The sequence below is a fragment of the Camelina sativa genome, chromosome 11 (assembly GCF_030686135.1).
Source record: "Camelina sativa cultivar CO46 ecotype springtype chromosome 11, ASM3068613v1".
NCBI classification, from domain to species: Eukaryota; Viridiplantae; Streptophyta; class Magnoliopsida; order Brassicales; family Brassicaceae; genus Camelina; species Camelina sativa.
The window spans coordinates 19036082-19058902 of NC_141890.1; the positions used below are offsets into that span (position 1 = coordinate 19036082).

At 34.1% G+C, this 22821-nt stretch overlaps 3 protein-coding genes, 1 long non-coding RNA gene and 2 pseudogenes across 4 annotated transcripts; 4 read left to right on the forward strand and 2 right to left on the reverse strand.

Annotated features, from left to right (window-relative positions):
• The first annotated feature begins 895 nt into the window (after window positions 1-895).
• On the forward strand, window positions 896-8684 carry LOC104728165 (uncharacterized; annotated as a pseudogene).
• Window positions 5567-6693, reverse strand: LOC147934229 (uncharacterized). Its single transcript, XR_015570455.1, has 3 exons — window positions 6533-6693; window positions 6282-6436; window positions 5567-6182 (listed from the first exon to the last, which is right to left on the reverse strand). It is a non-coding gene; the product is annotated as an uncharacterized LOC147934229 (long non-coding RNA).
• A 753-nt stretch (window positions 8685-9437) lies between the features above and the next one.
• LOC104723933 (uncharacterized) lies at window positions 9438-10733 on the forward strand. The gene is made up of 4 exons (XM_010442364.3): window positions 9438-9899; window positions 10071-10132; window positions 10233-10337; window positions 10422-10733. Exons 1-4 carry the CDS (start codon window positions 9671-9673, stop codon window positions 10566-10568), a joined length of 543 nt encoding a protein of 180 aa, XP_010440666.2. The 5' UTR covers window positions 9438-9670; the 3' UTR covers window positions 10569-10733.
• Window positions 10734-11149: 416 nt separating this feature from the next.
• LOC104723932 (putative pectate lyase 14) lies at window positions 11150-15773 on the reverse strand. The gene is made up of 7 exons (XM_010442363.3): window positions 15513-15773; window positions 15349-15408; window positions 15167-15235; window positions 12921-13563; window positions 12509-12612; window positions 12260-12398; window positions 11150-11568 (listed from the first exon to the last, which is right to left on the reverse strand). Exons 1-7 carry the CDS (start codon window positions 15587-15589, stop codon window positions 11347-11349), a joined length of 1314 nt encoding a protein of 437 aa, XP_010440665.1. The 5' UTR covers window positions 15590-15773; the 3' UTR covers window positions 11150-11346.
• Window positions 15774-17874: 2101 nt separating this feature from the next.
• Window positions 17875-19205, forward strand: LOC104723931 (uncharacterized protein At4g13200, chloroplastic). The gene is made up of 3 exons (XM_010442362.3): window positions 17875-18199; window positions 18382-18536; window positions 18865-19205. Exons 1-3 carry the CDS (start codon window positions 18010-18012, stop codon window positions 19084-19086), a joined length of 567 nt encoding a protein of 188 aa, XP_010440664.1. The 5' UTR covers window positions 17875-18009; the 3' UTR covers window positions 19087-19205.
• A 555-nt stretch (window positions 19206-19760) lies between these two features.
• On the forward strand, window positions 19761-20610 carry LOC104728164 (germin-like protein subfamily 1 member 13; annotated as a pseudogene).
• Window positions 20611-22821: the final 2211 nt, after the last annotated feature.

Below are 22821 nucleotides of genomic sequence, written 5' to 3' on the forward strand. Positions count from 1 at the left end.
GTTGTGCAAAAGGATTCTATGCTGAGTATTTCATGTATTATTGGAGATTAAAAGGATGCCACCTGACATACAAAACCAAGACAGTGTTTTGTGTTTTACGTTTTTGGAATGTAGGTGTCATTGGAGGTATGTATCGATCTTAGACTTTATTGTACTAAATTCTATGATCAAATTTAATAGAACATTTCTACTATGATAGGGAAACCATGCATTGTCAATCACAATGGCTCATCAAGGATCTTCATAAAACCAAACATTGCTCGCTTGGAAAATCACAAAACAAAGTAAGTTTAAAACCCAAATATTTATACCTCTTCTTAATATGTTCAGCTCTAAGATAAATTGTTCATATATTCAGCTCTGAATTCGCGGCGTCGTATTACATAAGGAACCTGATGGGACATCATGATGAAGCCACTGGAACAATTGCATAAGGATATCAAGCATAAAGTTGTTTCTTATAAGTGAAACCTATGCATCTATCCTTTTATGTATTAAACTCTAAGTGTTGTTGGACCATGTTCTTTTGTTTTGTTGTACTCGGATTTTGACGTCTATTTTCATAATTATGTTTGGTATGTTTTTATAATCTCTACAATCTCAATCCCGGACACCTTTTACTGTATAAGGAAATGCATTTATGCATTACACTTATTACTTTCCGTAATTGATTATAAAATTTATCAAACATATTAATCTACTAATTTAAAATATGATAGGTGAATTATATCTAACAAACTAAATTAGGAATAAATATCTTTTTAATTACTATTGTAATTAAACGCAATCACAACAACTAACAAAATTATCCTTCTTCATCTCATTCTATGCAAACCGGGTTTTTAGACCTTCTTCTATTCAGAGTTTTTCTAAACATACACTTAAATCATTGAATATGAAACGGATGAAAGATGAATGTGAGAACAAAACTCCTAAACCTCCACATTTTTCAAACTTAGAGAAGAAATCTCGGATAACTCCATCTTCTAAAAAGGAAAATCCACCACAGCCATTTCTTGGATCTAAAAATACAGTCCCTATGAAACCTGCACTTCGTCGAGTGTTGAAAGATATTACAAATATCACTGAAAGTAATAAAAGTGTTAGCAAATCTACACAGCAGTCAGAGTGGAGGTCAACATGTGAGAAAAATGGGGGGAAAAGTGCTTTAACACCATCCACTTCAAGAAAAAAACTCCATGGTATGTAACTCTTTACTATATATATATATATTGTACATAATAATCTAATAACATCAATTCAAAGCATTTCTTATTTTTGTCAGGTCCTGTTGATGCATCTCCTAAAAATATTGGATCTAATAATACAGTCCCTATCACGGCTGTATTCGGTCGACTGTTGAAGGATTTAACAAAAATAATTCACAGTAATACAAGTGTTATCAAATCTACAGAGCGGTCACAAAGGAGGTCAACATATGAAAATAGTAGCAGAATCAATACATTAACACCATCGAGTTCAAGAAAAATCCTACTTGGTATGTACCTCTTAATTATAAATTATAGTAATTATTTAACTCCATTAATCCATAGTATTCCTTATGTTGCTAAGGTTCTGGATATGCATCTCCTACCAATATAGATTTTGCAGATTATGCTACACCTAATGTATGCATTTCTCCAATCCGGCGATTGTCGTCTCTTACAAATAAATCAAGGATCAATCCATATACAAAAGGTTCTGTTTACCTATATTCATATCATATTTTTTATATATTGCATACTTTATAAATTAGTTCTAACACACATATTTTTTAAAAGTATATATATATACAGGCAATGGATCAAATTTGTCAGAAATCATTGACACTCCAAGCAGAGATTCTGTAAATACTACTCAAGCAGGCAATATGAATAAAGGAGTTGCCTTGAATGTCTTTACTCAAAATACAACTCATTCGTTGCTACCAAGTGTCATAGATCCAAGTGACGACATCAGTAAAACAACAAGCTAGATTCGGTAAATAATGTTATTTCTAATTATTTTGTGTATTTAGTAATCTATTCTATTCAAAATCTCGAAAAAGTGTTTATTTTACTAACCCCCTATTTTTAAAACCAGGCAAATTAAGTGTTTCTTCATCTTATCCTTCTGAGGATACCAATACTATCAGTAAATTCAGGTATTTGGATAACACATCTGATCAAGAAGAGAACTCAGAACTTGAGGATTTTGTTAGCAGTATAGTTTTTATTGTCTATACTTATTTACACTCAATACTTATTCAATTCATTATATATATCTAGATAATGTTGTTTGTCAAATGATTCAGAAGCTGAATATGAACAACAAGTCTTTGATTGTAGTAGTCAAGAAGATGAACCAGATGAACCATCTGATGCTAATGATTCTGACTCTGATTTAGAGTCGATTTCACAAACTATTGAAGATAAACAGAAAGAAGCTAAATGTCGTTATGAGTTCCTAAACCTTTTTGATGAGGCTTTTGAAAAGGTGTTTGGTAAACCTAAATCAACTTTCAAGGACAATATAATTTGCACGGATAAACAGAAGACGAAGAACTCAAAAGACGGTATAGTTAGCACAATTTTTAATTTTGTCTAAATTGGATAGTGAGTTTCGAACATATTTAATTAACAGATTTCTTGATAAATTCAGCTTATGATGATGACGGTGATCCTATCCACACATGTAAGGATTGTGGTGCTATTTTCTGGTATGGTGAAAGATTAAATAGGAGGAAGAATACAAAAACACCAATATACAGTGGATGCTGCATGCATGGACAAATTCAACTACCGACGTTGAAAGGATCTCCAGCTTTGCTGTTGTGGTTATTAACATCTGATGATGACTTAGCCAAACATTTCAGAGAAAATATCAGAGCTTATAACATGATATTCTCATTTACCTCTATAGGAGGTAAAGTCGATCGTTCAGTAAAGAAAGGTCGAGGTCCTTCTATGTTTGCTCTACAAGGCGAAAATTATCATCTAATGGGTTCTTTGAAACCCAAACCTGGCGACTATCTAATGTTTCAACAGTTATATATTGTTGATACTGAAAATGAAGTAGCAAACCGAATGAATATAATGAGGTAAATCTAAAACCAAAGTTTTGTTTTTCAGATAATTTTCCAATTTATTCAATTTACACTATTTGATCCTTTCTTATTCTAATTCTATTTTCAGTAAAGGTAAAGATGATGAGAATCCATCCGAAAAGAGAAAGTTCAAAGAGGAAATTGTTGAAAAACTACAGAAGATGTTGAATGAGATAAATCCTTACGTACAACATTTTCGTTATGCAAGAGATCGGTTTGCTTTGGAAAAAGAAAAAGCAAATTTCCATATGTGAATCGTCTCTACACGTGAGAAAGATGGCACCAAATATAACTTGCCTACTGCTTCTGAAGTTGCTGCATTGATACCTGGAGATTTCAATGACGAAATGAAAAGCGTGATATAGTGGTTGAGATGCAATCTGGTAAGTTGAAAAGAATTCATGAGTGTCATATATCTTATCTTGCTCTGCAATATCCTCTTTTATTCCCACTCGGTGAAGATGGATACACATTGGGCTTTAAAAAGATGGTTAAAAAAGGATCAAAGAAGAAGAAGCGAAAGGATATAAGTATGAGGCAGTGGTACGCGTATAGGCTACACGAAAGGAAAGATGAGAAACATATATTATTCCGGTCTAAGCGTTTATTTCAGCAGTTCTTGGTTGATATGTATACTATGATTGAGTCTAATCGTCTCCGGTACCTAAAAAAAATAGAAGAAATTAAGGAGTTCAAACATAGAGGATGTTCAGCAAGCAGCGGATGATGGAGAAACTGATCTCACAAATCATGGTAACAGAGTTGTTATTCCACCTTCTTTCACCGGTGGACCAAGTTATATGAGGCAAAATTATTTGGATGCTATGTGTACATGTAAACATTTCGGGTTCCCAGACCTTTATAACCTTCACTTGCAATGCGAAGTGGCCAGAAATCACTAGATTCATCAACCAGAGGAATTTGAAAGCTGATGATCGGCCTGACATCATTTGCAGGGTTTTTAAGATGAAACTAGAGAAATTTATGGATGATCTAACTAAGAAACATATTTTGGGAAAAACAGTTTCAGGTAAATCTCTTTGACTATCATTTTACATTTTTAAGTTTTTATTTATATGTTTCTCATATTCACTTAAATTAATTGACATATTCTATTTTGCAGCTATTTATCAGATTGAGTTTCAGAAAAGAGGTCTTCCTCATGCTCATATTATTGTTTGGATGGATAAAAAACATAAGTTCCCAACAGTCGATCATATCAACAAGATAATTTGTGCTAAAATTCCAGATAAAGAGAAAGATCCAGAACTCTACGAAGTTGTCAAAGAATGTATGATTCATGGTCCCTGTGGAGGTGCGAATATTAACTCTCCGTGTATGGTTGGAGGAAAATGCTCAAAGTTCTATCCTAAGGAGTTTGTTGATACAACAAACTTAGACAGAGATGGATATCCTAATTACAGGAGGAGGGATGATGGCCGTTTTGTAGAGAAGAATGGTTTCAAGTGCGACAATACATATGTCGTCCCATACAACAGAAAACTTTCTCTAAAGTACCGTGCTCACATTAACGTAGAATGGTGTAACCAAACTGGATATGTCAAGTACTTATTTAAGTATGTGCACAAAGGTCAAGATCGTGTTACTGTGTCTATTGAGGCCGGTCAAGAAGAGGATGAAACAGAGTATCCTTCAGACGGTGTCAATAATAAAGAGACAAATAAAAAGGATGATGTTCAAGATTTCTTTGACTGTAGGTTTGTCTATATTAGTTATCAGTTTACATTAAAAAAAAAATATGTATAAGATGTTTATTTCGTTAAATAGCAGAATGATATGAATTTTACATTTTGCAGATATGTTTCTGCATGTGAAGCTTTCTGGAGGACGAATCAGTATCCTATATACTATAGAACAACACCTGTCGTCAAACTTACATTTCATGAGGAAGGGAAGCAACCTATTTTCTACAGAGACGGCGAAAAGCCAAATACCGTATTATATCGCCCAACTCTTGATCACACGATGTTTACCGCTTGGTTTGAGTTGTGTCTAAGGGATGAGGAAGCAAGAAAGCTTACATATGAACAGATTCCAAATAATTTCATCTATGATAAAGAGGAGAAAGAGTTTCGTCTGAGAGGTAGAAAAGGATTTGCTATTGGGCGAATCAATTATGTGCCACATAATTTAGAAGATTCCTACCATCTTGGAATTCTCATCAACAGCAAAAAAGGCCCTACCAGTTTCAACGACATCAAAACTGTCAAAGGTGTTGTTTATAAAACCTATAAAGAGGCATGCTTTGCTCTAGGTTTGCTAGATGATGACAAAGAGTATATTGAAGGCATAAAGGAAGCTAATTTTTGGTGTTCATCAAAGTTTTGTCGTAGACTTTTTGTGATAATGCTTATATCTGAAAGTTTAACTTCTCCTAAAACTGTTTGGGAAGAAACATGGAAAATCCTATCAGAAGATATTGAGAGAAAAGAAAAACAGAGGAGACAACGTCCAGGTATACTTTTACTTCTATAGCTTAATGTAATTTTTTATATATGAAACGACCTAACCAAAATCACATCAAACAGTGGAAATAATAAAACCAATAAATAAACAATAAACCAATAACCAATATCAAATAAACCGTAATTATTCTAATATCATAAACTAAAGATTCAATCAACACAAACCAGAGAACCAGCAATCCTAAACAACATTTTAGGACTCAACTCTAGCAACCTAACAAAAGCCAGACAACAACCAAGCGAGCCACTAAAACATCCTCCTCTTCATTGCCATGATCCAACGGTCATACTTTGCCTATACCTGCACCACAAATACAATGAGATGCGTGAGTATTACCAGAAATACTCAGTGAGACGATCCTCCCATCTACGAGCTATACACACAAGCAAATCAAGAGTACAACTACAAATAAAATATAACAAACCAACCATTTAAACAGAACAACCAATAACACGTTCACCACACCTACACATTATCACACAAAACAAGTCATACAACCCAATCGCTTAGATAAGCTCATGGTCACACACTCACCTTAAAAAGTGATTCACGAAAATAACAACAATCAAATGAGAGGCTCTCCAATGTCCAAGAACAACCAAACTCGCTCCTACAACCAATCACACCAATAAACAAACATTGAAAACAAACTGCCAGAAAAATCAGAAAAGAACAACCTCACAAGTGAAACCACGAAATCAAAACGAACCGTTAACTTTCTAATCCCTTCAGTGAAAAGCAAGTTCCATACGTCCCGAATCTGCCCACAAAATTTCAGCACGATCGGATCTCAGATGGAACCGCAATCGATCCTGAAACACCCGCTGGTCTCAATCCGCGACTGAAACGAAACGCCCCACGAAACTGCCAATATCTCTTAGAATATTAACTCAAATTCACTTATGTAAAAAAGAGAGTGTACGAAAATCGCTTAGCTACAACCCTACCAAATATCAATACCTTTCGAAACGATTTGACCAATCGGATCCTTGTTCTCCCAAACCCTAACAGCTCTGTTTCTCTCTTTGCTCTAAGGAAAAAGCTTGATCTCCTTCTCTTCCTCCTTTACACCATAAAACCAAGGGTTCTCACACTTTCTCTCCCTCTCTCTCAATGTCAATGCCGATAAAAACACAAAAGAAGAGAGGAGGCGTAACATGAAAGAAATTAGGGATTTTTGGTTTAATCTAATTAAACTAGGATTTAATTAAACCAAAATCAATTAAAATCCACTCCATTGGTTTACTCAACACATCCCAAACTCTAATCCCAGAACACGGATGTTACAATATACCATTTATTAAATATATAATTAAATAATTTAATTTCTCTAATCATATCACTAATATTTTTTTTTCGGTAGACTTTTGTTTGTCAGAACTGGAAAAACAGAAATTGCTACTAAGAGAGTTACAGAAGCTATTGAAAAAAAATAGATGTTCATTGAGAAAATACAACCTTATGCCACACATATCCCTTGAAGATGTAACATTGCCTAATCAGTTGATAATGGATGAACTCAACTACAACCGTGAGGATTTAGCAAAGAAACATGTTGGTTGGAAAAAGATGCTAACAGAAGAACAAAAGAAGATCTATGATGAGATAATGGAAGCTGTTACAAACGACAAAGGTGGTGTCTTTTTTTTTATATGGATTTGGAGGAACAGGGAAAACATTTTTGTGGAAAGTATTGTCTCCAGCAATAAGATCAAACGGTCATATTGTTCTCAATTCAGCATCTAGCGGTATTGCATCACTACTGCTGGAAGGAGGAAGAACAGCTCACTCTAGGTTTGCCCTTCCTTTAAACCCAAATGAAACTTCTACTTGCAACATGTCACAGAGCTCAGAACTTGGTGCATTGGTTAAAGAAGCAAAGTTAATCATATGGGATGAAGCTCCAATGATGAGTAAATACTGCTTTGAGACATTAGATAGAAGCTTGAAAGATATTATGAGGTATAAAGAAGACAAATTGTTTGGAGGAAAATTTGTCCTTTTTGGAGGTGATTTCAGACAAATTCTTCCAGTTATTTTTGGCGCAGGAAGGCAAGCGATTGTCAATGCATCATTAAACTCTTCATACTTATGGAATCAGTGCAAAGTTTTAAGACTGACAAAGAACATGAGGTTGCTTCAAGACATTGGTAAACAAGAGGCCAGTGAGATAGAAGAGTTTTCAAAATAGATACTGGCAGTTGGAGAAGGAAAAATTAATGAGCCTAATGATGGTGTGTGTGAAATAGATATCCCACAAGAGTTACTTATTCCAGATTCATCTCCGTTAGAGTCAATCATTGAAGCGGTTTACGGAAAGAACTTTGCCACCCAAAAGGATCCTAAATTTTTCCAACAACGAACTATTCTTTGCCCTACCAATGAAGATATCAATTCTATCAATGATGTCATGTTATCAAGCCTAAACGGTTAGTTCATCTTTAATCGTCCTTTATTTATTTTTAGTAATCCTTCAGACATAATTCATTGTATTCATTTATTTTGGTTTTGTTTTTTTTTTTTTGTCTTTTCAGCTGAAGAAAGAATTTATCTAAGTTCTGATTCAATTGACCCTCAAGATAAACGTGCCCTGAAAAATAAGGTTTACTCACCAGATTTCCTTAATACTATTAAGGTTTCGGGTATACCTTATCATCGGCTACGTTTGAAAATAGGCTGTCCAATTATGTTGATGAGAAATATTGATCCGCATGGTGGTTTAATGAATGGTACAAGACTGAAGATCACCCAAATGGCGGACCATGTTTTACAAGCTCGGATTTTAACTGGTACACGAGTTGGTAAGATAGTTCTCATACCTAGGATGTTGATATCACCATCAGATGCTAGATTGCCTTTCAAAATGCGTCGAAGACAGTTCCCAGTGTCAGTTGCTTTTGCAATGACTATCAATAAGAGTCAAGGACAATCTCTAGAAAATGTTGGTATATACTTGTCTAGACCCGTTTTCTCACATGGTCAATTATATGTAGCAATGTCAAGGGTTAAATCAAAGTTTGGATTGAAGATGTTGATAACAGATAGTGAGGGAAAACCTCAAACAAAGACAACCAATGTTGTCTTTAAAGAAGTTTTCCAAAATCTTCATTAGGAAATGGAATGGTAATTACTTTCTAAATTTTTCGTATATTATAATTTCTTTTGACTAATATATATACTAACTCTATATTTATTCTATTTTGGTTTACAGGTTAAATACAATAAATGGTTAAAGGGGTTAATGAAGGAGTAGCATACCTCCATCACTTTATAAGTAATGTCTAATGTTACTATTCTTTTTTTTTTCTTTTTCTTATTGTTTAATTTGGATATTAAACATTCAGAAACACAAATAATTATTATTGCTTTTAATTTATCTTAGAACACAAACCAAAAAAACTATAGTCCAATATTGCTATGTGCTTAATCTCTTACAAACCTACAATCCTATATTGTGGAAGATATATCCTCTTACATAGCTACTATTCAATATTGTTGTGTATCTGATTCCGTAAAAAGCTATATTATGCAAAGTACGTACTCAATCAAGAGACTGAATTACTGTATAACCACAAATATATAAATAAACACTATATAAACTTGGAAAATAAGTATAGATACCTAACTCAGACAAGAAAAAGAAAAATTAAAAAAACAAATAACTAAAAATAAATATAGCCATGTGCTGTAGTACGGATTATCCCCTAGTTTATAGCACGGATTATCCCCTAGTTTATGTATTAATTTCTCTCTAATATCTGACTATATATTTTTAGCATGAAAGTATCATTGCTAGATGTATCTAGAAGATGCTTGCCCATTAGATTGATTCTTTATATTTGAGTCATGATGTACATCTCTCGGAAGTATTCTTGATCCTATTGACAAAAGATTCAGAATTTGGTGATTTGGTTTGACAAGACAAACTTTGACAATATAACCAAACCAAACCGGTTGACCAAAAAAACGAAACCAAACCGATCCCGATTAGTTTCTCAGCTTCAATCTCATTCTCTTACAGACACACAACGCCAATTTGTGTTTCCTTCTTGTAGAGTTTCTGAGTAGTATCAGGCGGCTTTTAGCCATTCACATCTCATGTCTTCTTCTCTTGCTCCGTTTCCTTCTTTGAATCCTTCTCCTCTCGCTCCAAGATTCTTACAAACCCTAATCCAATTCCCAAATTCTCCGTTTCTCTCTCCATTCTCTGTTTTGAGGTTAAAAAACGCATCTTTACTGAATTTGAGAACTCGAATTGCTCCTCTTCAACCCCAACGAGTTCGGTCCAAAACCCTTGTTTTGTCTGCTCAGTCCAGTTTCTTGAAAGGTTTGTTCTTCCCCCCCCCCCCCCCTCCTTTGTTTTGTACTTTCGTTAGTCGAATTCATTGTTTTGATTGCTTAGTTTATGAAATTGACCAAAAGGGTCATTAAGGGTTTGTTCATTGCTGTGTGGATACCCTCTAATTGATCAGTTAAATTGATTGTGTGTGTTGAACAGTTCTTAGAACCGCATGGAATATTGGGAAAGATGGAATTGAAGCTGGAACCAATCTTGTACCTGTGAGCTCTCTTAGTCCTGTCTTCACCAATTACACTCTAGTCTTTAGTAACAGTTTGGTTATGTTTTTATGATCATTCCTTTTTCTTGGTTTGGTTGAAGGTCTCTGTACCTAGACCAGTTGCTAGAATCTCGGTGACGATTGCAGCATTAGCGGTTTCGTTGTTTGTTGTCAAGTCGTTTCTATCAACCGCTTTCTTTGTATTGGTATGTAATGCCAACATCTTCCCTATTCGTGGACTATTTTTTCGGTGTTTTACAAAGCTTATTTACTATGAGTTGTTTGCACAGGGTACAATGGGATTTGCATATTTCTTATTCATAGCCTTAAACAAAGATGAAGCTCCTAAACTCAAAGGAGAAGATAAAAGCTCTGGTTCCAAACCATTGGATGATCCACTTGAAGAAGCAAAGAGAATCATGGACAAGTACAAGTAATCCGCGTCTTCATTATTTGTAAGCTTAAGGTTTTTCTCATATGAGAGAGATCTCCAATGTATACAGAATACAATCATACAATACTTAGGAATGTTATATGTTCTTTGAATTAAGATCAACTTGCAACGGTGTAATCAGGTGATTGTTAAAGTTCTGGTTTAGAAACTCTGTTACCTCTAGTACCAATACATTTCTGAAACGGTTGTAGCATTAGGAGTCATTTGAATAATTTGCTGCAAGTAGCAAGTAGGATTTTAAATTTTCATTGAGACTGGTGTGATGGGTGTGGAACAGTTTCAGAACAAAGACCGTAACATAGTGATAGAAAGTGTCGGTAAATATTAGAGTACCGACAATCTTGTCCTCCGGTTATTTGAGGAAACCAAAAGCTCTCTGTAACTGTTTTTGTTCAATGAATGAATGGTCACCATTTACAGACCAATCTTTGACAAAAGCATTTTGATTTTATTAGTTTTTATGTTTGTAATGCTTCACTTAGATTGGTTATATCATATGTTTTTTAACAAAAGCATTTTGATTTTATTTATAATTAAAAGTCCAAAGAGAATGAAAATAGGTAATTTGGGATCTGAAGCAAGTTCATTGATAGAAGAATATATATTTAGATAGATATACATTAGTAGAGAAATGCACTATACTAAACAACTTAGGGCAAAAACATGGGAACAAAGAAAAATGAGTTATTTTTTTCTTCTTTTTCTCACTTTTCATATATTTTCTATATATGTTCTGTTTTTGGTTATACAACTACAAATAATTAACAAAGCGTACCGATCCTGCATTTCAAAGCACCAGAGCTAGAGGTAAGCATACCTACAAGGGAAGATGATTTAGCAGCCAAACTAGACGCTCTGGCGTAATTTGCAGAAGCTCCAGCTCCAGATGAAGTGAAGTAGGCACCATTGAGCATTAAGTCTCCTTGAGATCTCCAGTTCCAATCGTTCCATTCTCCTTTCCCTGCATTAACTCGTTTCGTCACCTGCCAGAAAAATATTCAAATCAGTCATTATGTTGATTAAAGTTACCAAATTATATCTTCTAGCTTAGATGCATCTTGGGGTGGGCGTTTGGTTTTTCTGTTCGGTTTTTTTGGTTTACGGTTTTTTTGGTTTTATAAAAATCGAACCATATATAAACCATATGTAATTCAGTTTGGTTACGGTTCGGTTTTCTTGGTTTATGGTTTTTCCGGTTTTATCAAAAATGAAACCATATAAAAATCATATGTATCACGGTTTGGTTTCGGTTTTTAACGGTTATTCCATGCTTAAAAAAATAGATAGTTGATACATAACTAAAAAATAATCATAAAAGTAAATAACTATAAGTCCAATAAATAACTATAAGCCCAATAAAAAATTTATTGATATTGGTATATAATATAAATTTATAAGTTCGATAAACTAATTATTGTATATCTAATTATCCTAAATTTTATAAAAAACCAAAAAATCCATTCGGTATTACAGTTTTTAACCAGACCAAACCTAAACCAAATGTTTAATTAAAATGAAAACCAAACAGCTTTTTAGACTTAACCATAAGTAAACCAAACCAATTATTTCGGTTTGGTTTGGTTCGATTTTTCGGATTTCGGTTTTTTTGCCCACCCTTAGCTAGATGCATCTTTAAGCAATCTTGGTTAACTAGAAACAGGTTTTATCAAATACCTCCTTCGCGAACCGGTTTCCCGGGGCGAGGAACCGGTTTCCTTGACTATTGATGGTAGGGTTAGCACTTCCACCAATTGCATACATTTCCCAATGTGTGTAATCGTTGTTTACTACGTGGAAGTATCCATGCCTGCACCTGAACCACACCAAACATACCAAACTCTAAAACATTTGAAACCTGGATAGTATTTGACCATAGGAAAAAAAAAAACCCCCAAGAAAATGTAAGAAACTTAGATGAAAAACCTTGGCATCCTCTGTATAAGACCCTCTCCAAAATGGTTGTATGCAATGGTTACTTGCATCATTTTGTCTCTTGTGTAGGAATCGGTATGCCCCAACAAAATAGCCTGCATTATCATCTATATATTGTCAGCTTTTGAAGATAAGGCTAAGAAATAAAAAATACCCTACATGTTACATTGTTACTTGAATTTCACGTTCCCTTTTCTGCTAATAATTTTATAAACCCGAATTATCAGTTTCCAACTTTTACATAGTAAATGCATTCCTAACTTCTGCACCGATACTGATAACACCTAAATCATTACCACTCATAGCTTCGGGCACCTAGCGATACTAATATATTTTGATATATAACCTAACTAGTCCGCAAATCTTGGTAAACATAAACTACTATCAATGAAAAATATCCAACCTCGTTGTGGTGAGTCATATAATTATTTGAGATGGTAATAGCAGTAGATCCCATAATTGCGTCGATCAATCCGTCCGCACAATTAGAAAGAGAATTATGATCAATCCAAATATGACTCGATCCAAAAATCGAGATCCCATCACCATCAGCCATCGTTCTCCAACCGTAGTGACTCTCCGAACTCCGAACCATAGCGTTACCAGTTCGCTTACAATCGTGAATATTAATCCCATGGATGATAATATTCGTAATGTACTGAATCGTGATACATGCACCACCAGCGATATGCACGTTCACGCCACGACCGTCGATGGTTTTGAAGCTATTCATGATTAGTTCTTGGCTTAAAGTAATGACCATGTCACGTTTAAAGACGATCCATAGTGGTTGGTCTTGAATCACAGCGTACCGGAGCGTACCAGGTTTAGGATTAACCGGATCATGATCAGATGGATCAGTAACAATGTAGTAACGTCCATCGCGGCCTCCTACTGCGTTACGACCAAAACCAATAGCACAACCTGCTAGTCGTTTTCTCTGGCGATGCCATTTTTTATCGCATCGCCAACAATCATCGATGGGGTTTCCGGTTGAACAGGAGAAGAACCCTAGCTTTCTCCGATACGTACTATTACGTATGCTCCTGCATGTTTCCAAATAATAAAATGATATTACAAAAAGAGAACAAAGTTTTAAAACTATATCAAATTAACCCGTGAGTTTTGGGATTTCGTGGATACACACCTAAGTGAGTGAAGAAGTCAAAATAGAGGAGACAGGAAAATGCAAAATATAAGGAAGCATTAAATATAATTTTGACAAGGTGAGGTGGCCCCACGTGGGTAAAATTTAATGTTGTCTTGTATAAGGGAATTTTATATTTCATGTTCATGGGATACGATCCATATAGGAACCTTTTGGGGTCATATTTTTCTTTGTAATTCTGAAATTAAATGCAAAAACTATGGGTACCAGATTCAGATTTATATAGAATAGATAATATATATCATTGAAAAATTAAATTCTAAAATAAATTAGAAAAGTTTACTTTTGACCCCAAAGTTTTGTGTCAAAAGAAATTAGAAGTTCTTTTTTCTTTTATAATAAAATTAGAAGTTCTTTATTAACCAATAAACTTATGTGAAAGATTAGACGATTTGTCGATCCTGAAGATTTTATTTATATTGGGATTTGCAATATATTGATGCCAGTAATACTAATACCGAATTACGGATTTTCAACAAAAAAAATACTCCCTCTGGATCATAAATGATGATTTTTTATGATTTTTTGTATCACAAATATTGATTTTTGTATACTTTAATCAATTAATACTAAAAAATTGTGAATTTAAAAGTTTGATGTATTACTATTGATTAATAATTATAAAATATGTTATTATATATAAAGAGTGCATTTATAGCTAAATATTAGTAAAAAAATAATCTATGTGAAAATCCTAAAATATCATCTATTATGATACTGAGGGAGTATCAGATTCATTTTTTAACAAGAGAATAATTATAATAGATGTTAATTCAGAGATAAACAATAATCTAATAGACAGTATTCAAATAATTAAATCAAAAGAGAAAAGTAAATGTATTTTTCTTTTATATAGTTAACATTCTCATGATATCTAAATGATAATACAGTATAAATAAATATGTAGAAGACAATAAACAATTTAAATGATAAAAATTTAATGACATGGTTTATAAATGATTTTTTTTTTTAAAGAAAATTACCACTCTTTGTCTTTAAGACTTGAGAGTATGTATATAGAAAACATTAATACAATTATACAATGGCGTCGGTGGATCTTAAGAAGAAAATAGTGAGGTATATAAATGGGAATCACGGTTTGTGGTTTTATTCAATAACACTACTGTTCTTCTGTCAGAAGTGTTTTCACATGTTACTTTATTTATTTTTCTTTCCTCGCAGAGTTAAGAAATAAAAGTACATCTCAGGCAGGGTCACATAACTTTTTAACTTTGTGCTTATTTAAAAAAACATTACTAAGACCAAACCAACTTTTTACAAAGTCAGAGAAATTATAGATGTCGAAAATGTTTTTCTTGGTCTACGGACTCTACACATAGGTTTAGTAAAGTTAAAGCATCATATGATTTGACTATCTAAAAAACGTTACTAATACGAAATATATCTAATAAAGTGGCTTTCCAGTTTTTTAATATGTGTATCAATGTACATATGTAGTGACTAGTGAGCTAGAGACTCACATATCGACCATTGCTGCTATTTCATCTGGGTCTTTAACGGCGTGTTCATGCCATTCACCGTTTGATAAACTGAGAAAACAGAACATGCAAACGACATCGTTTAATATCGTAGATAAAGAATCTGAACGGCTGAGATCAAAATCTCTACACACAAAAAAAGCTGAAATGAGGAGAGAACTCACTTATCCGCCGTTGATGTATTTCTTGAGCTGTCATGTTTCGATTCCCTTGTGTCTTGAACTCTGCATTGGAACACAAAACAACATAAGAATCTCTGTCCGAACAATATATAGAAAAAAAAAACAAAATGGGAGATCACAACGTTGAATTGAATCTTTGAACTTACGCATTTGCATGGACACAGAGTACTAGGATTATGAGTAGAATTGCTGAAATTGAGAACACTGTTCTAAGGACAACCATTCTTGACTCTTGTTAAAGCTTTTTCTCTACTCTCTGATAGAGAGAGAGAGAGAGAGAGAGAGAGAGAGAGAGATGAGGATATGACTAAGTGAATGTGAGTGATCTAGAGAGAGATAGATGGGATGAGAGAGGTGACGAGAGGGTTTATATATAAAACTAGTTTGCAAAGGAGCTAAACTCCGTTAACTATATATGTCGACGCGTTTCTTTTTAATGGCGTTTTCTATCTGTACATTCGGTTAATCAGTTCGAATTATTCTTTGTTTGATTTCTATTTTTTTTATATAAGGAAATAATTTATATGGAATAAAACTATAAAAGTTATATTTTGGTCCGGTTTTTTTTCTGAGATAAGGAATCTTTTTATTTGGAATAAAGGTTCGAGTTTTTGGGTTCTAATTTTTTTAGAATTGAGAAATATATCTCATTGGGATATATATATATATATACTAGATTAAGACCCGTCCGATATGCGGGTTTAGAGTTTTTAAAATAATATAAAATTTAACCAAGAATATAAAGTAAGTATTTTTAGTAAGTAAAAATTATCTATAAAAATAATTAGATACACCGAGGTATCTAACGTAAATATCTGGTGTAAAAGGTGCGACTTTGCGGTTGAGACTACTATTAATCATTTTTTTTTTGAATGCCCTCACTCATGGGAAGTTTAGGATTTATCTCTGACTCTGGTATAATCAGAGGGTTTTTCATATGAGTCGGTGTACTCAAATTTGGATTTTGTTTTCTGGAGGGATGTTTCTAAACAGGGTGATCCTGATCAACTTCTTCAATTACCATGATTTTTATGAGCAATTTGAAAGGCCATAAATAATTTTTTTTAAAGGTTAAGAGATCAAGACAAATGATATAATTGCTCAGGCTTTGGGCGATAAGTTAGCCTGGGAAGAGGTGATATCTTTTACGGCGGTCATGTCGGCTCCATCTCCGTCCTCGGATGTCTAGGTTTCTTCACCTTGTTGTCAAAAAAATAGAATCCAAATATAGTTTTGTCAACCCAAATACTTAATTGAAATTTAAACTTTTAAAATGTAAAGGCCATTGAAAAAGAAAGAAAAAAACACCAAGAAAAAAACTTGGAGATCAATAACTATAAGCCCAATAAAAAAAAATTACTGATATTGTTATACAATATAAATTTATAAGTTGGAGAAACTATTTATATCTAATATCCTAAACTTTTATAAAAAACCAAAAAAACCATTCGATTTTATGGTTTTAATCAGACCAAACCTAAACCAAATGATTAATTAAAATAAAAACCAGACGAATTTTTAGACTTAACCATAACCAAACTAAACCATTTATTTCGGTTTGGTTCGGTTCGGTTTTTGGATTTTGGGTTTTTGCCCACCCTTAATTATGGCACATTTGGAAATCAAGAAACATTTCTGTTTTCAACTCTAACATTGATACTGTTTCTCTATTATACTTCGGGCACAGTCAGATGTAGCTGAATTGATCATGCATATACAACAGGAAAGAGAACAGCCAAATTCAAACAAAAGGGAGATGATATTTCAAAAGTGGAAAAGACCAGCTCCACCTTACATCAAGTGTAATTATGATGCGAAATTCGACACTACAACACAAGAGGCCACAACTGGTTGGATTTTGAGAAATAATATAGATGCTTCTCTAGGATGGGGATCTTCTACCTTAACAGCTTCAAATACTGCATTAGAAGCCGATAGCAAAACTCTCCTTGTCGCATTACAACAAGCATGGATTAAGGGACTTAGGTCTGTTTGCTTTGAAAGGGATTGTGAGCAACTTACAAAAATAGTAAATGACATTTCATATGACATATCTGTTGATGGAATTTATCATGATATCATCTTTTAGTCCTCTAAATTTCATCATATTGAATTTGTTTTTGCAAAACGAAATTGTAATAAAGTAGCTCATCTATTTGCAAAGTATGAATATACTATGTCATCATTTTATACAGAATGTTTCTTTTCGCCACTTTGGTTAACAGAACATTTGTATCATGACTTTTGAAATTTATAAATAAAATTATTATTTGACGAAAAAAAGCGAAACTACACGATACACAAATTGATATTTCAGCAATCAAATCAAATGATTTTCCTCTAACAATTTGAGAATTAGAATATAGTAATTAACGAAAAAATAGTTATGAAAAATGATAAAATATTACCTTTTAGTTGAAATTAAAAACTGATACTAAGTTTTATTATTTTTAAATTATTTAAATTATGAGTTTAAAAGGCTAACGGCAATATCATCCATTTGATTCAAAGAGGTTTCGTTTGGGCCTTGAAGGCCCAATATTTCGTTTCCGTATCGATAGGTCAAAAATCCCGAAACCCGTCCGTGTTCATCTTCCTGATACGGTCTCAGAGAGAGAGAGAGAGAGAGAGAGAGAGAGAGAGATGAGTAGCATCACGATTCCTTGTCCTTCCTCCTTCTCTCTTTCAAATGGCTATAACCAACCCCCTCGTCATCGCTTCATTCTCCGCAATTCTCGTTCCAATTTTGAGGTTCGCCGGTTAAGATCAGGTGTGACGCCTCGCACAAGAACTGCTAGTTTACAGTGCAATTGCTCCAGCAAAGGCACCGGAGGTACAGATCCATGTGCTAATCTCCTTTTTTCTTGAGTATTAAAAACAAAAATTGCGCATTGATTTTTTTTAATTTTAGGGTTTATCATCAATTTTTTTCATTTAATTGAGTAAATGGATTCTTATTTTTTGGGGGGTTTTGTTTTGAGAATTTTGATAAAATAAAGAATTAGTTTTGCGCAGGTGAAAATGAGAACAAGAGTGTGTTAGATGCCTTTTTTTTGGGGAAAGCATTAGCTGAGGTTATCAATGAGAGAATTGAGTCCACTGTTGGAGAAGTTTTGGGTACTATTGGAAAGTTTCAAGCTGAGCAACAGAAGCAAGTTCAAGAGATTCAGGTTTTTAATTGTTCAACGCTTCTTCTTGTTTTTTATTTTTATCAGTGAATCTTGTAATGAATGAATAATAAATGTTAGGTTTGTTCACCATAGAACTAGAGAAGATACTCAAAAAAAAGTTGGTTAATTACTTAGCTGAGAAGGTTGGTGTGAGCTTTGTAGAACTGCATTTGAACACAGCCATTACTTTGCGAGATGATTATTAAAGTGTGATGATATATGTATTCGAAAGGGTAAACTATTATTTGTACACGAAAAAAAAGTCTTGATTGATTGATCTTTTCGTTACTGTGTGATTCGGTTTGGAGTTAACTCGTTTCAATTACAGCAAGAGGTTCTTGAAAGAGCCAAGAAAGCTAAGGAAAGAGCAGCTCGAGAAACCAAGGAGGAACAAGGACTCGTTGTTTCCAGTGCAACAACCATTAACCGGAAACCGGCTGTTAGCGTTGTTACCTCTGTAACTCCTACATCAACCGTTGAGAGCAGCACTATAACGGGTGGTGTAGTGGAAAGCTCGAGTTCTAATGATGAAGACAGCGTCCTGGGTTAAGTTAAAGAATTGGTAAGAGTGGCAGAGACTGTTGAGAACATATTTGTTGATACATATACTTGATAAGATGTAAGCAATAAAAGTTGACATAAGTGAAAACGTTAACCGTTAAGAATTCAGATGGATGCTTGTCGCTTGAACAAAGCAGGACTATACGACGACGTTCTGAATATTTATATGGAGCATTGAAGCTCTTCTTGTAAACAATGACAATGGGAAAGGACAAAACATCACAAACATCTTTATATATAAGATGAGGAACCACATAAATCGCAAACGAAACTAAGTGCTATATATACTAGACGCATTCCATACGAAAGTGAGATGAGTGACCCACTGACCAAGTCCATACACGTACAGATATTCTAAAAGACTTGAATCTAGAAGTTGTGGGACTGTGTAAATCTAATTTAAAAAGAAAGAAAGAAAGATTAAGTTATAGATAGACTTGTTAAACGTTTTTGAACTGGCACTTTGAAACATGGGACTTACAAATGTATAGAATTACGTCGGACTACCTCAAATATGACATGCGCTTTTGCCTTATAAATATTGAGCTTAAATGCTTTCACAACACCACACACACACACACACACACATATTAACGATCGTTATAGCCTACACACACACACACACAGACACACATATATTAGCAGATCTCGTTATTTAAAACCATGATGGTTTCCAAGTGTCTCATCGTGATTACCTTATCTGCTTTGGTCATTTCCTTTGCCAAAGCTTACGATCCAAGTCCACTCCAAGACTTCTGTGTAGCCATTGATGATCCCAAAAATGGTGGTGCGTATAATAACTCTGCTTATTATCCTCTTTTATTATGATTAAATTTTTCATTTTTAATATATGCTTTCCAAATCAATATTTCTATTTGCAGTTTTTGTAAATGGTAAGTTCTGTAAGGATCCGAAGCAAGCGAAAGCAGAAGATTTCTTCTTCTCGGGCCTCAACGAGGCAGGAGATACTGATAATGATGTCAAATCCAACGTGACAACAGTCAATGTCGATCAGATTCCAGGGCTAAACACCATGGGAATATCCTTGGTCCGCATAGACTATGCGCCATATGGACAGAACCTGCCTCACACACACCCTCGTGCTACTGAGATCTTTGTTCTTCTCGAGGGAACATTGTATGTCGGTTTTGTCTCTTCCAATCAAGACAATAACCGTCTATTTGCCAAAATGTTGCACCCAGGCGACGTGTTTGTGTTCCCCATAGGAATGATCCATTCCAAGTGAATATGGGGAAGACCCCTGCAGTGGCCTTTGCTGGGCTAAGTAGTCAGAACGCTGGTGTTATCACGATCGCTGATACTGTGTTTGGGTCGACGCCACCAATTAATCCAGAGATTCTGTCTCAGGCGTTTAAGTTAGATGTCAATGTTGTCGAGGACCTTGAGGCCAAGTTTAAAAACTAAATCATGTCAGTACAAGTGTTTATTGTTGTGAAACTTATTATGTAATGATGTAATACGAATAAAAGGTTTGTGCTTAATAAAATAAAAAGGAGTTATTCACCTAATATGATATTTAATTTTAATTTTATTTTCCTATATATGATTCCTATATACGAATATCAAATAGAAGTGTTCCAATCTTTTGATAATCTTGCCGCTTGTTGATCAAGTTTGTTAGTTCCAAACGGTCTCCTTCAAACCACACATATAGTAAAACCTCTATAAATTAATAAGGTCATGACCATGTAATTTTATTAATTTATAGAGGGTTTAATTTATCGATAAATTAATAATTATTAATTTATCGATAAATTAAATTTTTAATAATTTATGAAGACATTTTTTTATTTTCATAATTTCGAAAATTTCGAAAATTTTCTATTACAACATAAAATACCTTTGTTATCATTTATATTTATTAAAGAATTTTCTTAATTTATAATATTGGTTATCGTAATTGGATGAATTTCAATTGTTTACTAAATTATCAAGGTAAAAATGATAAATGTTAGAAGTTTAGAGGTTAGAAGAAATTGCTACTACTATCCTTTATGGTAATGATGAAGTCGACGAAGATATTGCGGTACCTTTAGAACCGGTTACTAAATAAGCAATTATCGCATCTAGACTCTCCATAATTTTTGGATGCGATTGAGAAGACAACAATGAAAAAGATTAGAGATGAGTTCTAACAAGAATGCAAATTCAAGAATAGGCAAACAACAATAGAGTCATATTTCACCAGATTTTTTTTTATATATATGTATATATATATATATATTTAGTTTATTTGGTTATTAATTTATGATATTGATGGGACCATATTTTTACATAGGATTTCCAAAAAAATTATTATCTTATTATTTTATCGAAATATGTCATTTTTTACACTGGCCCAACTTGGGACCGGAAAAATTTATTAATTTATAGCGAGTATTAATTTAAAGAGTATTAATTTATAGAGGTTCTACTGTATCTATATCCTTGAGTCCATACCTCTTGTAGTGCATTAAGAAGGCCTAAAGCTTCAGTTTGGAGAGCAGATTGTGATTGTTGAAGTTGTGCACATCGTGATCGTATTATAGTTCTGGTGCTGTCACGAATTATCCAGCCTGATCCTGTATATGTTCTTCCTTGTATATACCCGCTATCAAAATTGCATTTAAGCCAGCCTTCTAAGTATTCCATTGCTTATTTGATCATCTTCTTATTGGAGGGCAATGTACTTGATTTGTTCCTTGGTTATTGGATGATGGCGCTCTTTTGTTTTCAAAACTTTCCTTGGTTTCTTGTTCTCTTTTTTTCAGCTTCGGTGGACGGGTGTCGATTTATCTTTCGAAAAATGAAGTCATTGCATGATTTCCAAATGCGCCACATTAGCCAGAAGGAAAGATGGCACACCACGAAAGAGGAATGTCATTGTTGCTGGATATTGATCAACATTCGGATGTTGTCTTCAAGATTATCAGTAAATATCAGCGTCCTTCCCATATTAGTACTGATACAACGCCAAAACGCTTCTACAAACTGATAGGTAAAAAGCAAATGGTTAATAGTTTCATCACCATAATAACATCGTTGACAAACCGGATCCGCGTGGATATTTCTGGTCTTCAGTTGTATTGTTGTTGCTATGGCTCCAAACAAACATCGCAACAGAAACTGTTGTATCTTCCGGGTAATATGTAACTTCCATATTTCTTGTGTGAGGTCTATAGCACCAGGAGGTGGTTGAATCATGTCATTCTCTTGTACCTATACTTGAGTAGCAACCCAATATCCTGACAGCACTGTATAATGACCATGGTGAGTATAGGCCCAATCATAAGTGTCACGTTCCGCATGTTTTGAGAGTATTAATCAGGTCATAAAAGTAAGCCTAAGTCTTATTATCCGGAATCCGGCATCCGATTCAGGATTCGCTCATATCTGCTCTGAGAATCAGGATATCCTTGTGGATCAGATCCGGATAGTTAAATTTCAGATCCCGATAGTTGGAAAAATTTAAGCGGGTATCCGGTAATAGTTATAAGGTCTATAGTTGTTAGACATTATCTAGTAGACTTTCGTTATTGGGCCTAAGTAACGTGGCCTACGTAATTGATAATGGGTTCAATTTTTCAAACAAACCCTAGTTTCTAATCGATGCCAAAGAGGCAAAGAAGCCTAGTTTCTAACGCTGTTTGCTCTATCACTGTTAGGGGTGTCAATTGGGCTGGCCCGACCCGGCCCGACCCAAAACCCGTAAAACCTGCATATG